A 17,749-nucleotide genomic window follows, 5' to 3' on the forward strand; every position below is an offset into this window, starting at 1 on the left:
AAAAAAGAAGGAACAATCCAACTAAATAGTAAACACTGCATTTACATTATTATACATACTTTACTGATTAAATTCAAATATATTCATATTATCTTAACATATTTATAACAATATAAATTGTTATAATAATTCAAAAATTATAACAATGGTGTCATATTTATTATATAACACTGCATCTCTAGGTGCTTGCAAGTGGTAAGTCAGTCTCAGCATTTCTCACTTCAGCTGTGGCTGAAACCACACTGTATGACTGTGTGAGTTTGTCACTGTAAATGACCAAACCAATAAAATGTTGACCGGCAGCTAACAGATAATATTAAACACACAGAGACTCACAGACTACATTATCTAAGCAGACACCTATATGATCTGCTGATGTGTTTGACAAACCCTTACAAAACCTTTAAACTAGACTTTCAGTCTTATTCAACAAATGATAGTGAAAGAGCTGCTACCTAACACATGGGCTGAGCTGTCTGTGGTCAGTGACATCATGGGACAGAAGTTCTTCCTCATTCAAAATGACTCACGGACGTTTGGGCCACTCACGGTTTTAAACACAGTTTACTCAGCTACGACATGCAACACATTTTTATTAAAATTGTGGGTGAGCGATTAACTTTAGAGAGAAGTCCAGTAAAAGAAGTTTCCACTGAGGAAAGCAAGCAAACAACTGAGTTCCGTTCAAGGAAGTGACAACTGAAATGACACCTTTGATGTTTAAAGATGCTTTCTGGGTAAGTCTATTTCTGTGCTCTAATGCTTGTCCTTGTTGATAATTGAAAGATCATTGGCATATTCACAGTCATACAATAATTGATCATAAATCTTAAGGTTATTTATGTGGGATTCACATGATAAGTAAACTACAATGTAATGTATTCAGTGTGCAGATAATCGAAAATCTGCAAAACAACACTTAGAGAGATTCCTGTCACTGGTATATACAGACTGTATCAGTCATCTGCAGTCCTAAAGTAGCAAACATTTAGAGTGTAGATGTACAATTTGACATTTTATTAAATAAAAATGTATTTGTTGAATTCTTAACCAAGACAGTACTGCTGAGTTGTACAGTTCATAAATCCGACAAACTCTGTGTTACAAGTCTTCTCTCAGTGTTTGAGCTATCGTAATGTGTCGAACTGTTAATCCGCGCTCCTAATAAGGGTTGGTTTCATGAAGTACTGAGCATGTTGCCATGTCACATAGAACTAATATTTGCTGAAGTTCCAGTTCTGCATTTTGACCACATAGTGAGTCCAGGATTGACTAAAGACATGTTGCAACAGTTGTTGAGCAATGCAGTATATTATAGTATTTCTGTAAGCTTTTTCTATTTCTTATCAATACAGGGTTCTGATTTCACTTGTCATGCCGGGTATGATGCTGTGATCCAAAGGCTGCGAGATGGAAGGCAAATGTGCAAAGATGTGGAGGAGCTTTTAAAGATGAGGTAACATCCATCTGTTTTTCAGTAGCTGAAACCAAAAAGTTAGGATTTGGGAAATTCCTAATTTTTGTGATTGTTGTGTAATCAACACCATGACCCCATAAGATGAATACAAATCTAAAGTAAATATAGCTTTTTCCAGCAATGGCCAGTTCACCACAAAATGACAAAATGACAAAAGAACTGTATTATACTTGATTACTCTGCAAAGAATTACAAGGGTCAAAGGTGCTAATGATGGAATCTGCACATTAAGACCAAATACAGTGATGCATAATGTGTTCCTTTTGTTAGGACAGTAATTTATAACAGTTCAGTTTTACAACTAAATAAACAAAAATCCTGGGCTGCAGTGTAATTCGTCTGTTCTGCACAGGGCACTAGCAGAGGAGAAGTATGGAAAGGAGCTGGTGACTATTGCTCGCAAAGCTGGAGGACACCCAGAGATCAGGTAAATACATAGACTGGCATTCACAGTCCGACGGCTGTGAGGTCAATGTTATGTACTGTACGGCATGCACATACTGTATACTTGGTATATTGGAAGAGGGTCACATATCTATTGTGTTGAAGGACAATGTGATGAGTTTTAAATACTGTTGCTGACTGCAACACACAATCTAAAACATCAGTCAGGTGCCTATTAGGGCTGGGCGATATATCGATATTATATCGATATCGTGATATGAGACTAGATATCGTCTTAGATTTTGGATATCGTAATATCGTGATATGACCATAAGTGTCTTTTCTTGGTTTTAAAGGCTGCATTACAGTAAAATTATGTCATTTTCTGAACTTATCAGACTGTTGTAACTGTTCTATTATTTGCCTTTACCCACTTAGTCATTATATCCAAATTACTGATGATTATTTATCAAAAATCTAAGTGTGAAGATATTTTGTATAGATATATATAATCTGTTTATTATTTATTCATTTGATTTTGCAACTGTTAACTGAAATAGCCGGTTTCTATGAAACTACTTGTGACATGTCATATTTGGCTTTGACTTTGACTGAACTGCTCTCACTTTGCGGAAAAACAATATCGGGATATATATCGTATATCGATATTCAGCCAAAATATATCGGGATATGACTTTTGGTCCATATCGCCCAGCCCTAGTGCCTATGATTCATAAGCCTATTCTTTTTTAGAGCAAACCCGTCTGTGTCAAAAAAGAACAACAGGCCGTGTGCGTGTGTGTGTGTGTGTGAGTACCACCTAACGCAGCAACCCCTCTCTCAGTATACAGTAGGTCATTATCTGGTTTTATCAGTTTCCTGTTCTCTGTCATGTCAGCTGACTGACTACACTCTAAAAGTGGCAATAATAAAAAATAAACAAAATGGCTCTACCATAAGGAAATACCTTTGGGAAATGTAAACTAAAAACATATTTTTAGAGCTATATGCATCATTTAATAATAACAAAGATGAAGTAAAAAGTTTGGATGGAATCTCATTGCTGTCTTAGCATGTCATCATTACCCTCTTTCAGAAAATGCCAGTAAGGTGACATTGACTGTATAGGCCTACTTTTTTCTGCTCTGGTGTAGCTGCTTAGTCAGTCAGACCGTTACGTTTTACCAAGCTTCTGTGTGTTCTTGGAAAGGAATAGGAAGGAACACATTAGTCAACAAAAAGAAGATGCTGAGCAAGAGCCTTGGATCCATTTTAAAATGTTGGGTGATGACTGTTGATGGTTAGAAGCAGTGATCACCCGCCTCTTTGTACACTCCACATAAAGCACTCAATTATCTGATTCTTAATGTGCATTGTTTTTCCAGCACCTTGAGGGCATCCTTTGAACTATTAAAAGCACGTAAGTTCATCCAGTAATGGGCAAATCCAACCAAAGTACTAAATACTGCTGCTACGGTTGTTATTTGTGTATGAAGTGTAGAATTAATTCATTTTGCTGTATTGCTGGTTTTGGCTGCAGAAATCGAGAACATCGGTAACTTTCACATCCAACTCTCTGATATATTGAAAGAGGAGGTGAAAAAGATTGAGACATTCAGAGAGCGGCAGAAAGAACAGAGGAAGAAGGTAATGCTTTTTTGTGTTGCTTAACAACTGACTTATTGCACACAATAGAGACATAGAGGTAATGTTTCATTGCCCTGACAACCATAATGTGAGGTTTGATGGCTTGAGACATATAGAGATTATTCTTCTCTACCTGTTGCAGATTGTATGCAACTCTCATTTAAATCCCTTTGCAGGTAATGAGTATTAACAAAGCTAAGTAATGGCAAAGTAATGAATGGATGACTAAAATCCCTACAATGATTCCAAAACCACATTCCGGTCATAAGTAAAGATTACGCCTACTAGAAGCTGAACAAGTTACCTCAGCATTTCCATTTAGATCAAGTTAGAATTGTGGCTCTTTTGCTTTAAGTATCTACAGCATGTTATTAGGAAGTGTAAGAATCATCGGTAGATAAAAACATTACGGGAAAGCTTGAAATAACTGTATTCTACTTCTGTTTCCCTTTGTAGTTTCAAAGCATCATGGAGAAGGTTCAGAAGAAAAAGGTTTCTTTGTACAAGAGGACCCTGGAGGTAGGAAAACAGCCACAGCTGATATCCTTTAAATTAGTACATTTTGCATTTAATCCATATATCAAACAGTTTGATGCACGTGACCATCATTTGGCATAAACAGCAAACATTACACTTCCTGTGCTTTGAGGAACTAAGTGGTTTGTGGTTTCTGTCTCTCCCAGTCTAAAAAGACCTACGAGCTGAGATGCAGGGAGGCGGACGACGCCGAACAGGGGAGTGAGAAGACAAATGTTACATCCAAAAACTCAGAAAAGGTACAAAATCTAAATGAGCTACCTCACTATGAAAGTAATATCAGACCAGGGATTCAAATACAAACTTCCATTTAGACATTTGGCTCTGCACCCAAACTGAGTGCAAATGTCTAGTTGATAGCAGGTCAACATTAGTGGAGGAAATTTTTCTGCAATTGTGCACAGGGATGCAATTATGCAACATGGAACTGAAGTATGTTCATGTTTTTGACATGTCTGTCATATCCTTTAAAGCACATTCAATCTTACGCAAATCCCCGAATGACCCCCGATTACATTATAACTTTTGTTTAAACTTTTGTATATTGAGCAAAGGTACCAAATTAACCTTTCCAACATACTGTACATTACATACATTTTTTGGCCTTATGATGATGATGATGGTGATGATGATGTTTTGATGTGATGAAAACAGTTTGTGATGAGAGCTTGTAACAATGGTCACACAGGTCTCTTCCTGTGTAAAATTTGTTCCACAGGTACGCCTCAGGGCCAAAAACTGCAGACAGGCTGCCAATGAAGCAGGTATGACCTAGAATCATGTTTCATCTCTATAATTGATACATTTATATTTGACTGAATTAATGAAATCTCCCAATTCAGCCACCATTGATTATTTAGAGAATACTTGCACTGTACATTAGTTATTTATTTATTTATTACATTTGTGTTCGCTTCGTTTCATTTCTAACTATAACAACCTATAATTAAACTCTTATCTCTCATAGAGAAGCTGTACTTAACCAACATTGATCAGCTAGAAAGTGTTCGCCAGGACTGGGAAAAAACGCACAAAAGCACCTGTGAGGTATACTGTGGACTATATTCCTACTGTATATATGAAAATAATAACTTTTATTTATATAGCGCCTTTCGTGAAACCCAAGGACGCTTTACAGAATTACTGTGGCTAAGTTAAAGGAGGTTGTAGGTTGTGTTAAACATATGCTGTTTGTAAATGTGTTGTATACGACATGCACTGCTGTCTAATATAGTCGTAACCCAGAACAAGAGCTTCTAACCACACAGACTAGACCCCACGCCACATCCCCTTTATTTGTAAGTATGAGTCCTCTCGCTACACCTTCATACTGCTGACCAGTGAGGAAATACACTTTATCTTGAGCTGAATCAGCTAAAAATGAAACTAGAAACCAACAGTCACACAGTAACATACCATACAAATCGAGTTCTGTAATAAGCTTTTTTTATGGTACATTACAATTGGCACGTCAGCCATTCCTAATACATTCAGATGATACTGCTGGTGTGCGGTAATGTAGCATGACAAGATGTAAGGTGAGGGACAGTGAAAGTGAAAGAAAAGAAACAAGTAATGTGTCTGTGTTTCTCAGGTGTTCCAGCAGCTGGAGGGAGATCGCATCAGCATGCTAAGGTGTGCTCTCTGGGACCACTGCAATCATTTCTCCATGCAGTGTGTCAAAGATGATGAGGTGAGCTCACTTTTTTATTGATTTACTTGTATACAAACCTTACTTAACCTTTTGGGTTCAGCTTGGGTAGTTGTCTTACTTTAAATGCTTGGATTTAATTCAGGTGCAGGTTTAAAACATATGTACAAATGCAATTTTAGTGGCAATTTATCATGAGAAATGTACAGTGTTGAAATGTGGATAGGATACTATTACAAGAGCTTACATTTTCAAACTTAAATCAATCAGTTAAATATGTACTGTATGTATTACCCATGCAGTGGCATGGCTCTAAGGCTAAACTAAAATGGTCAGCATTGTAAACATTAGCCTGCTAAATGTCAGGATGTTAGCTTTTTCATGGTGAGCATGTTAGTATGCAAATGTTAGCATGTAGATTAGTAGGCCTACAGCCCCAACACTAGTCTAGTGTGGCTGTAGATATGTATGTAGATATGACTCTTTCTTGAAAGCTAACACAAAAAGCACATGTTGTCACCCATTTGGTGCTAAAGCACCTTTTATAGGCCTACATGCCAAGTTTCTTCCTCATTTATTTTTAGCATGGCTAACTTGAAATGAAAGTCTCTGAACATAGGAATGTTGAGTTATAGCCTACGGGAACAGTGTACTTTTCTGATTTCAAAGGAATTGCTTCTTGTTTTAAAATCAGTCTAACGAGGAAGTGAGGAAGCTACTGGAAAAGTGTGACATCACCACAGACAACAACTACTTCATAGGGATGAAAAGCACAGGATCAAGGCCTCCAGGTAAGAGGCTACTTAACATTTAGACTGTTGTCCTTTCCCCTTCAGAGAAAACGACAAAACTTGAATAGGGAAGTGAGAAAAGTAGCCATGACAAAAAAAAAATGGATTTAGAGTGCTACTCACCTTTTATTAACCTCTCTCGTTCAGTGGACACACACAGGCAGAAAGCAACACTTGACCTCGCTTCTCAAATGAGCAGCTTGTCTTTTCCTCCCACAGAGCCCATATTGTTTGAGAGCTACTACCAGAGGGAGACGTTCAGGGACAGCAATGGCCAAGCACATTTCACAGGAGGAGAAGACATGATGATGAGGTCTGACACAATCTACATCGAAGGAGGAATTACAGTAAATAGGAGACAGCATTGTTACTGTGCAACCTGCCAGAGTTAAGGGTATAACACATGAATACTGCCAGATTGTTGTTGCGGTCAAGGGCCTTACTTGGGGTTCAACATTGTTGAGCAAAATTAAAATTTTGATAGTCAAACACATCATTTTTTGCATTCTGGTAAAAAAAAAAATCCAACAACAATTTGTGCATATTCTGCATCAAGTTATGGTGCAAATGTCTTTATTTATGTAAAGAAAATATAATTTTTTTTTTTGGGGTGGGTTGCACTGTCCAGTTTTGATACGCCTATTGTGGCAGTAACAAAATGCTGTCTCCTCCTGGTTTATCTTGAATACCTTTTTCATAATTTTTTTCTTTTAACCACTACAACAAAAGAATCTACACATATGAAAGAATCATGTGCAGCTGTTATCTGTTGATCAGAACATTTCTGTGTATATTCTAAATACCTCCCTTGACTCGAATCACTCAGGTGCTCTGATCCCCTGCTCCAAAGTTCTGTGAACATCAGTGACGAAAGTCTTCAAAACTCACAATCAGCACTGACACCTTTTGGCGAGTGTAGGTATTGCATTCACTTGTAAGATCTCTCTTAAACCATGGTAATGTGGGAATTAATGAACATTTCAGCCTACTTGTGCTCCTATCATAGATCTTTGCCATTGGAATATTGATTTAAAATTGTGCTTGCATAATCTTAAATTTGAAATACAAGATTTAAAAAGAAGGTGCTCCAGATGTGTTGAATCATTTTTTTATACAATTCAAATAAAGGGGAATTAAACTGTATAAACTAAAGACAAGTACACAAAATTAAAATGAAACATTGTTTTACAATGTATTGTATACATAAAGTTTTATTTCTCAGAGAGGTTAACATTTTGCAATTGTCTTCAGTTGAGACTCCAGACGAAGGACATGCACCCATACCAGGCCTCCAGAATGCAGCATCATTGGCCATAGTTTCAGCTGATGAAGACATCTTCATTGTACTTTATGAATACGCTGCACAGGTAATCACTAGGGATGCTTTCTTTATTATTATTTTTTACAACATAGCTAGACATGAAACCAAGTTTGTCAATAGCAGAGCACCATTACTCTGATTGTACAGTATGTTAATAAGATAATGTAGGTATTCAGGTAAGAGATTTCAGTCAGAATGGCTTGTCAGTGCCACCATTTCGTAACTAACATTTGTCATCTTTGTTCATAATGACTGATCAGGAAGCGGATGAATTGTCTGTGAGTCGAGGGGAAATGGTCCGAGTGTTGGAACAAGGAGAAGACGGCTGGTGGACAGCGGAGAAGAACGGGCTGACTGGACTGGTGCCAGGAAACTATCTGGGAAAAATCTAAACACTCATCCAAACAAGAAAATACAGACAACAGATACACTTAGTCACACCACTTCACTCACACAACACACACGTGTTTAAGGCTTCAGGTGAATGCTCTTTACAGCGCCAGCTGATGGCCAAACTTGTATTCTCGTAACTTCATTTCTGAATCTAAATTGAAAATCTAGGATACTTTAGTAGCAGTAAATTTTAGGTTATCTTCATCAGGAACCTCTTGTTTATTTATACAGTAAAGCTTTCTCGAAAGATTTCTGAACTGATGAGTGGGACTATTATTGATTAATTAGTCATACAAAGATATATCGTAACCAGTGACGTGCGGTGATGTCAGTGAGAGGCTAGGCACTGATTGATGAAAGCCAGATTACCTAATTTATTGATTAGGCTAATATATCAAAACAGTAAACGTTATGCACAAGCACGGCACACACGCACGGTCAAAATCAAGAAATTTCCAATCAGGATGACATTTCCACACACACACACACACACACACACACACACACAGTTAATGTCTAGCATCAGAATGGAAGTTATGCAACCATCTTTATCCTTAATTATTGCATAGCGGACAATTAGGCTGTTTGTCAGTCAGCAACAATGAAAACACACACACTGCTCAATTGAATATGAAGGCAAATGGCTTGCAATCGGCATTAATTCAACCACACTTATCAATTCATATTAAGCCCAAAATAGTTTCTGACTCACCAATCGGTATTATTTATAGACATAAAATCCATCCGCCGCTCTTTCCTCGTTAAGACGTCGATCACAGCGTTGTAAAACTCGTCTTTACGGGCCTTCAGTTTGCATAGTCTCTGGCTCTCAATTGACATAATGGCAAGGGCTGAAAGACGTGCTTGCCCGGTCCAGTTCCGACTTTATGTTTTGATCCGTTTCAGAGTGGTAAAATGTGCGCTCCACCGAAGCTGTGGCTGGTATTGTTAAGACCAGTTGCGGACACCGCTGCTGTCATTTTGACTTTGAATTTCGCGGGGATTACGCTTACAAATAATGTAGCTAATGACGTAAGCTCCGCAAATGTCCAGTAATATCTCGATTTTAATTGGTCCATGTCTGATATGTAACGTAGGTGATTACTGGCATAACATATCTACGTGTAAAGGCACAGCAGAGTTGTGCTTTTTGCCGTACGTGTTGAGGAATACAAGATCGAAGTGCGCATAATGTAGCTAATGACGTAACCTGCGCAAATGTCCAGTAATATCTCGATTTTAATTGGTCCATGTCTGATATGTAACGTAGGTGATTACTGGCATAACATATCTACGTGTAAAGGCACAGCAGAGTTGTGCTTTTTGCCGTACGTGTTGAGGAATACAAGATCGAAGTGCGCATGCGCAACATGGGTTTTTCGCTTGTCACCCGCAATGAATGGACAGTAAAAGCACTGCTTATTCTACCATTTCTTTTGTATTTGATTATGCGTAACTGCTACATTTGTCATCGTAACGTCCTAAAAATTTGAATAATACACATATATAAATCACAAGAATATACAATAAAAATAGAAATACAAGTTTATTAAATGAAATTATTTAATAAACATTTTTATGTTTGAATTTTGACAGGGTAGGCAGTGCCTAGCTTGCCTACCCTGACTGCACGTCACACATGAGGTAGCAGGGATTCGTAACCCTGCTACCTCATGTGTTGTACAGATGGGTCACTCGCTCCTTATACTCTCTAATACTGTACAGTACAGTCGCATGGGACTGAAGAAGGATAAACCATCTGGTGTTGAAAATGTGGATGGACTGTTTTAAAATGAGAATTGCTCGGTCAGTTTTCAACGTGAGTTTGATGAACAAACAAAAACAAGCTTTAGTTGCTAATAGTAGAACTAGTATTGTGCTAGTGTAAGCCAGGCTTTACTTGACAACAATAACATTGCTTTTTTTTTATCAACAAGCTGTGATTATCAGACTCCAGACAAAGAAATTACTGATTTTTATTTTTATAGTATTGTGACTTCAGCACCCTACCCTCGATGTGATAAATCATCGGTACCATTAAATTAAGTGCATATGTAGTTAGCAGTGGCGTTTTTAGGTGAAAAAAAATGGTGGGCTAGCCTACTTTGGACAGGTGCAAAACCTGAAAATTACACAATTATTATAATGTAGTCTGGCATTGCCAGACCTCTCTCCACAGCACTGCGGAGGAGGGTCTGGTTACTCATCACATAGCATTCCGGGATGGGAGAAAAATGTGCTCTGGTTTATTGGCATGTCTTTAAATCAATCGCAATCGTCTTGAGCGGTGCTAAGCGCTGGACGCAATAACGGTGCCTTTGCAAAATAGCCTTTAGTGGAGCATGTGCTTGTTCAAAAGTTGTTTTAGTTATGCAACATAATGCACATTTTACATTTCTCACACAGTTAAACACATTCTTTTTTTAAATCTGTGGTTTGGTGGTGCATCAATTGATTTGTTTAAACATATATTCATATTTTTCATGTGATGAATTATCAAGTCATTAAGCATGTGGGAAAAAATGCCAATTAAACAGTCAAGTTGAAATGTATGAGTTTATTTGTCACCTGCCTGTTCTCCAGTCTTTACAATTTTGTTGTCATGTTTTTTTTTCAGCAGCACTAGCTAAATATCTAAGGGTCAACTTAACACCTCAAAAATATTAAAAAGGTGCACAATTTCACAAAAATGTATAAAACAAGGTGTCATAATTGTTTATAGCAGGTTTATAACTAACAAACTAAACCAATGGAATTCTCTGACTGTAACAAACTGAGTCTACACATACACAGGTCTTCAGTTAACACTGATAATACTCCTACTAATAGCACTGGAGACTAAACGGTTCATTCACAATGTATATATTGGCACTCATGAAGCCTGATTCAGAGAACATCCACACCAAAACAGAATGCACATTATTCACAACCTTAATAATTGTGAATATGAAGAACTCTTTCTACCAACCATGGCTTTGAGCGAAAAAACGCCACAAACAAAATCTAACGACTCAGACAACAACACTAAATTTATTCTGTCTAGTAAAAAGTTTTTTCCATTTTCACAAAATCTGGTCAAACAAACTTAGGAATAATGTACATGTTCTTTTTAGCATAGCATTTTCATTTACAACCATGAAATATCGCCAGAGCTCCAGCTGTAGTGCAAACTAGCACACAAGGAAATACATTCCATACAACACTCCCACATTGTGAAATTATACATATATTTGCTCCAAATTACTTCTCATCCTCCTCACTGGGGATGAGCCCAAATTTTATCAAGCCACAATTGAATGGAGAAAAAAAAATCTGCATCAACATCAATAATGTCAGCAAGCCATATACAACTTTGGCTTCTGTAAATATTTCAGAATTTGTAAGGAGAATAAAAAGAACATTTAAAGTAACAGTAATAAAGCATGTCAATAAATAACTGGTTAACCCTTGAAGCCCCCACCCACCCAAACCACATCATGTGTTCACTACTTTATCATGAATTGTGCAAGGTGTGCTTGAGCTTATATAACTACAGCTGAAATCTACTGTGGACATGTCTGGTGATGCTCCTTTTGAGTTTTGACGTTTAGTGTTTCGTTGGTTGGCTGCGTCCTTCATGCATAGCTGTTGGTTGTGACCAGCAGCTCGTACGCTGGGTCATGACTCCTCCTGCACAGCACCACGCAGGCACAGAGCATGCCCAACATCTGCAGGCAGACAGCAAGGGAACGGAAGAAAAAGCTGTTATTTGAGTCCTTATGCCCGTCAACAAACTTGGCAGGAAAATAACATGAGTGTAATCAAAAAGCAAGAACAAATGATCAGTTTTTTTTAAATACTGATCAAGCACCCTGAACTTGTGGATGAATTCCTTTTTACCAGTATGCTAGTATGGGAAATCACGTGGTGTAGGCAAATCATGTTCAACCAATATAGCATATTTTCACACGTTCAGGGTGCATGCTGTGTTATAATGACTATGTTTGAGTGTAATAATAAGTGATTGATCATGCTGTCTTAGTTGCTGCTTTGGGAGCAGGGGTTTCCTGGTCAGCAGCAAACATGCTGAGCTGTTAAACAGTAAAAATCATTTGACACAATTAGGTCAGAGCACTGACAGAGATGACTACAGCTTTAATTATGCTCCCAACAGACATGCATTTGACTTGATTTAAATACAGTCATAGAATAAGACGTCGTGTGTATGTTTTTTTTTTGCAGTGAGGCAGCTGTTTGTAGTGATTGAATTAACCTCCGGGTGAACTAATTAAAGTAGCTGTACTCCTTTCTTAGATTTAGGATTACTGTCACAATCCTTGATTTGGATCAGAATCACAGTTTTTTGCTTTCAACAAAAATCTGTTTGAGCAACATCCACAGCATCAGCGGCCAAACAATCGGATAGGTTTATACATATCCGCGGTTCAGCTTATTTAAACCAATTATTTCACAGTAAATACTAATAACAAATTTTTGTATTTATTTTAACGTTCACCTTTGTATTCGCTTCCAAATAAGTGGCTTATTTGGTAGGATATAAATTAGTTAAAATTAATTTAAAACCTTTCTGGCTGCTCGCACTGATGGCCTCCACTAAAAATATAGATATTTTGTTTTCCCCTTGTTATTTCAGGTGACTCCTTGTCCTCCTTACCTGTATAGATGCAAAGGTGAGTGCAGCCCATATGACATACATCATGATCTGCTTTAACTTCTTCACAACAAGAGCTTCACAACCCTACGACAGAAAATGAACGACATTATAACAACATGTTCTTACAAAACAAACGCAAAGGCAATAGTGTCAGACAACCTTTATTATAACTTTTGTTATAGCCCTACACTTGAGCTTCTTGTTTGTACCTCTTGGTAGAGATCTGCTGGTCGAGTGAGAGTGCCGCTACAGTTACTGATGCCGGGCTGACAGCAGCTGACTGGGACGCTGTTGTTCTTAGATTCTTTGAACCAGCGTGTGTTCCTCCAGTCAGAGTAGTTGTGAATGCCACAGCAGTGAAGCTAACAGAATAATAGAAAGAGAATAGAGTGGGAGAAAGAGCCTGGAGTTAAGAGTACAATTTAAAATGTGTTTCACCATCTGAAATATGTGTACATCAAAACAATTTACACATTAAAAGGCATACAAATGTTATTGCAAAGTTATTATAACCCAATGGCTGCTCAAATTAAAATTGTAGCTGACGAAATAAAAATGGTTTGACACAGCAGACTTTTCTTCTTACCTGCCTCTGCACATAGTCAATAGCACGGCTGGGAGCATCGGTGTTGGTGCCGTTGTATTCGTTGTAAACCTTCTGGATGGAGTGATTCACCTCTTTTTCTACCTAAAAAGAAAAGCACAGCATTGTTACTGTCCCTGCTAAGTGACTGCAATTTGTATGTGTTATCTCCAAGGGACAGCTTTTCACATTATTATAAAACTAATTTACAATGTAGGCCCTTAGCTAACACTCTTACAAAACAGGACATGAGACACTAGTTCATTAATTAATGATTTAATCCTAGCAAAGGAAGTCTTGAAACAAAAACAGGATTCAACAATATTATGTTTTGCTAAAATGTCAACTCCAAATGCTATGAACTCTATCCATCTTATCTTTTACCTGGAACAAATATATAAAAGCAGTCACACAAAATATGTTAGCACACATAGTGGCACAAGTTCAAATTTAAGAACATCAGACCAACTGCTGCAAACTTAGACCCACTTTCATTTAACTTTACTTGTGAAACTCATGAAGTCCAATGAGACAGTGTTTACCTTTGCCCTGTATATGTAGCCAAGCACCACCACCACACACTCTGTTACAAATACCAACAGGAGAATGGCAGCAAACTGAAATGAAAACAAAGACACAATGTTTAGAGGCTCATTAGTAAGGTGAGTTAGAAAAGAAAATGATTATTTGGCTTCTTATATTGCTTTCAGTGCCATTAAATTCATATTTTTCTTATGTCGTTTTGTGTCTTCCTATGCTGCCTATAGTACGTAACAGAAACGTTGCATGTGTGTTCTTCCTGTGTTGATTTTAAGGGTGCAAGTCAAAGTAGTCCACACTCACAGTTGCCAGACCACAGGAGCTTTCACGTATTGTTGCACAGCAGCCAATCAAGCCGATAATGAAGAGAAGAGTCCCAACTGCTATTATTATGATAGCAGGAATCAATGTGTACACATCTTCAAAGAAGTGGTCATAGTCGTCATATGTGATAAACACATAAGCTCCAATGTAACATAAAATTCCAGCTGCAGCCTGCAGAGAGAAACGGAGAAACAGAAGTCAGAGAGACAGCGACAGTGAGAGAATGTCCTTTGGAATTGTCAGAATTTTATATTATTATTATTATTATATCATGTTATTCTTCTATGGGTCTCAAATAACAATGACTTGATGGTCATTGTTGATTTTGTTTAGATATGACAAATTGTAATTATATAAGTATATGGTCAGACTGAGTTAAAGCTATGCTAGTTGTTGGCAATTGACCCCATACACGTTCATAGCAACAGAAATGACAAGGGGGGGATACAGTTAGAATTTTTTTTTTATGATAATAAAATGGGGTGGTTAACTTTATAGGCTGCGTACTTGTGTTATTACATTTTCTGGGTCACATGTCAGTGATTATAAAGATGTATCCTGGAATTCATTAAAAACTTTAATTTGTTTGAAAAGTAATAAATAAATACATATTTTTAAATTTGACCGAAAGAGACAATTACATTGTTAATCGCAATTATTTCTGAGACAATTAATTGTACAGCAAAATGTTGAACTTCTTTTCTTTAATCACACTATGCAGTACAGTAATTCAGTTGGGTGAATTATTATGGTGTTGTTCACTGCTCAAATCTTATTTAAGACACTGGTACTTATCAAGCAGTGAATGGCTCAGGCCCATCCTACATCCAGGACATGGTCAAACTATACACCCCCAGCCCGTCCACAGCCAACAGGCTCGCTACTCCCTCACTACGAAGGCCCAAAACAAAATCCTGACCGTTAATCCTGGCTCCACAATGGTGGAACGAGCGTCCCATTGACATCAGGACAGCAGAAACTCCAGACTGATATTAGATATTACTGTTTATACTGTCATGGTGTATAGTGTAGGATTTTAAAAAGCCTTTTTTGTCTTTTTCCTCCTCACATTTATTTGCATTGTAAACTTACTACAGCCTGCGTTTTTAACTATGGTCATGTCAATAAACCCCTTTTTAATGTAAGACAGAGACGGAATAGTGTGGCAGGAGCTAAGGCAAGAGAACTATAATAAAGAACTATAGAATAGAATATATATGAAATATAATAAAACGTGCAGACACACATTATTTCATACATTAAAAATATGTATCTAGCTCCATCTGAGGAATAGCAAAGACAGATAGGCAACACATTTTACAGACTGGTGAAATGTGAACTGGGCACTTATTATCTCCACATTGTTTAGCCATCCTGCGGATGACACGATACACTTTTTTAAGATTAAGCTTTTAGAGCTTTGTTGTTTATCATTTCCGTTTTCAATATTTACGTATATCTTAATCCAACTCTGTTGGTCACATGATACAATCAATGGTTCAGATAACACTGCAGGTTAACTCAGCAGCGGTTACAGGACCTGGCAGCTGCTGCATAACGTCATAGCTACAATTTGTGGGAGGCAGCTACCCGACACATTGTAGCTAGCTACCGTCACATTATTGTTTTTCCAACTAGTGCTTCTCACAGTGAATGCTAAAAGGACACTGTTTCGTGGATATCCTGGCTCAAAAAGCAGCTAGTCTATCGCTAAAGTGTATTGCATCTCTGGCGCAGTTTGCTAGCTTGCTAATGCGTTCCATCCCTGGCCTCACTGGGATGCTGCACATTGTTCAAACATCCATCGTTTTCTTACCCAAAATATGAGATTGAGAAAAACCAAGACGGTTTTGGATGACGTAATTCCACACTGTCCCATGGTAACTTGAGCTCTAAAATGACAACTGTGACTATAAAAAATATATTTTGATGCACCTGCACCTTTGCTGTTATAATAATAAAATGGCTTCGGTGGTCCTGCCACACTGTGCAGACTCTTCTGCGCTCGACCAATGAAATCGCCGCAAAGACAAAAAAAAACAACAAGTCACGTGCTCCGATGACATCACCATTCACAACAAACTGTGATGGAGGATATTTAAACATTGAGCCCTGCAAAAATCCATTGACATATAGCAAAAATATAACAAATTATGCATTGTATGTTATGTAAAGAGTGAAGCTTGTGAATTTCATATTAATTGGTATGTAACTTGTTGGAAGTCTGTGTTTTTATTGATAACAATGAACACCTTGTTACTAGGATAATAATATGATGACTGTGTAATAAATTACACAGTCATCATATTATTATCAATGTACCAATTCAGTGGGATGTGAGGTGTCATAAGCAATAAGATACATTTGAAGAAGAGGAAGAAGAATTACTTCAATATTATTATTGATCAAAAGTAACAAAGATGAATGTGCTTAACTACATCCAGTGCTGTCATCATCATTCAGTCATTGGTCCAAGTCTGCCTGTCCAGCAGTTGAAAAGATTAACTTTATCGGTTGGTGCTGATTTCTCAATGGCAGGACATGAATTTAGGCCTACAATAACTCAGCTACAGCTTGTACTGATGCTGGTTCAGTAGTTTGTTGTAGAAATGGCACCCCTCTTTTGAACACATACTGTAAGCCTATTAGAAAACATGGACAGGCAGCATCAGCACAGAGATGTGTTCATGTATGGTATTTTCTGCCTGAGGGTGGCAGTGTGGCATTGCTAGTTTTACACTGGTGTAAACTGTGTGAGAGGAAGATGTATCAAAATAAGCAGCTGGTAAAAAGACCCTACAACCATATGATAATCCTTATGCTGAATACATAAATGTTTCAGTTGTTCTGTCCTGAATTAAATAATAAAATATGCAACACAGTCCCATTGCAAAAAAAATCATAATTGTAAGAGACATGTGTGATACGCCCCTGCATTCTGTACTTAAATCTATAAGACCTGCGAAAGTCCTGAGCGCAAGCAGGCCGAGGCGGCCCATGCAAAGGTCTATCCTATCAATTCTTACTGGCGTGCCCGAGCGCAAGATAGATTACTCAATTGAAAATTATCACCTTTGGGGCACTCAATCAATAATGACGGACTGGTGCCCAAAGCCTTGTTCTTATTGAGTTAAAGCTTACAACGTTTGTCTCTGTCAGCTTTTGGTGTTCAAACTGAACACTAACAAATACAAGTAGAAGCTAAGGCTACTACTTTTGACACAACATTCTTCCGCATTGTGAATTATGCATCAAGTTTTCCTGTTGGCTATAAATTGAGTCATTATTTAAATAGAACAATATAAAACAAAGAAACAAGCTGATATGCAGGAAGGCAAAGACAGGGTATACAAAGTTATTTGCATAGACAGGCAGTGACTGTGTAACATGTGTTTGTACATAGATTCACAGACTTTCGGACTATATACTATGAACAGTGGCTGTTAA

At 37.6% G+C, this 17,749-nt stretch overlaps 2 protein-coding genes across 3 annotated transcripts; one reads left to right on the forward strand and one right to left on the reverse strand.

The window, feature by feature from the left end:
• Nucleotides 1-533: 533 nt before the first annotated feature.
• Nucleotides 534-10,425, forward strand: pstpip1b (proline-serine-threonine phosphatase interacting protein 1b). Of its 2 annotated transcripts, none has more exons than XM_028587215.1 (15): nucleotides 534-737; nucleotides 1,356-1,456; nucleotides 1,830-1,904; nucleotides 3,247-3,281; nucleotides 3,402-3,508; nucleotides 3,965-4,027; nucleotides 4,192-4,284; nucleotides 4,734-4,809; nucleotides 5,013-5,092; nucleotides 5,640-5,738; nucleotides 6,391-6,487; nucleotides 6,707-6,800; nucleotides 7,314-7,402; nucleotides 7,739-7,854; nucleotides 8,069-10,425. In XM_028587215.1, exons 1-15 carry the CDS (start codon nucleotides 705-707, stop codon nucleotides 8,198-8,200), a joined length of 1,290 nt encoding a protein of 429 aa, XP_028443016.1. In that variant the 5' UTR covers nucleotides 534-704; the 3' UTR covers nucleotides 8,201-10,425. The 2 variants fall into 2 exon arrangements, with proteins under 2 accessions (XP_028443016.1, XP_028443025.1); XM_028587224.1 differs by having other exon boundaries at nucleotides 4,764-4,809.
• A 313-nt stretch (nucleotides 10,426-10,738) lies between these two features.
• Nucleotides 10,739-16,315, reverse strand: tspan3b (tetraspanin 3b). Its single transcript, XM_028580002.1, has 7 exons — nucleotides 16,119-16,315; nucleotides 14,282-14,473; nucleotides 13,981-14,055; nucleotides 13,442-13,543; nucleotides 13,065-13,217; nucleotides 12,856-12,939; nucleotides 10,739-11,908 (listed from the first exon to the last, which is right to left on the reverse strand). Exons 1-7 carry the CDS (start codon nucleotides 16,179-16,181, stop codon nucleotides 11,816-11,818), a joined length of 762 nt encoding a protein of 253 aa, XP_028435803.1. The 5' UTR covers nucleotides 16,182-16,315; the 3' UTR covers nucleotides 10,739-11,815.
• Between the last annotated feature and the right edge of the window lie 1,434 nt (nucleotides 16,316-17,749).

The sequence above is a fragment of the Perca flavescens genome, chromosome 1 (assembly GCF_004354835.1).
Source record: "Perca flavescens isolate YP-PL-M2 chromosome 1, PFLA_1.0, whole genome shotgun sequence".
NCBI classification, from domain to species: domain Eukaryota; kingdom Metazoa; phylum Chordata; class Actinopteri; order Perciformes; family Percidae; genus Perca; species Perca flavescens.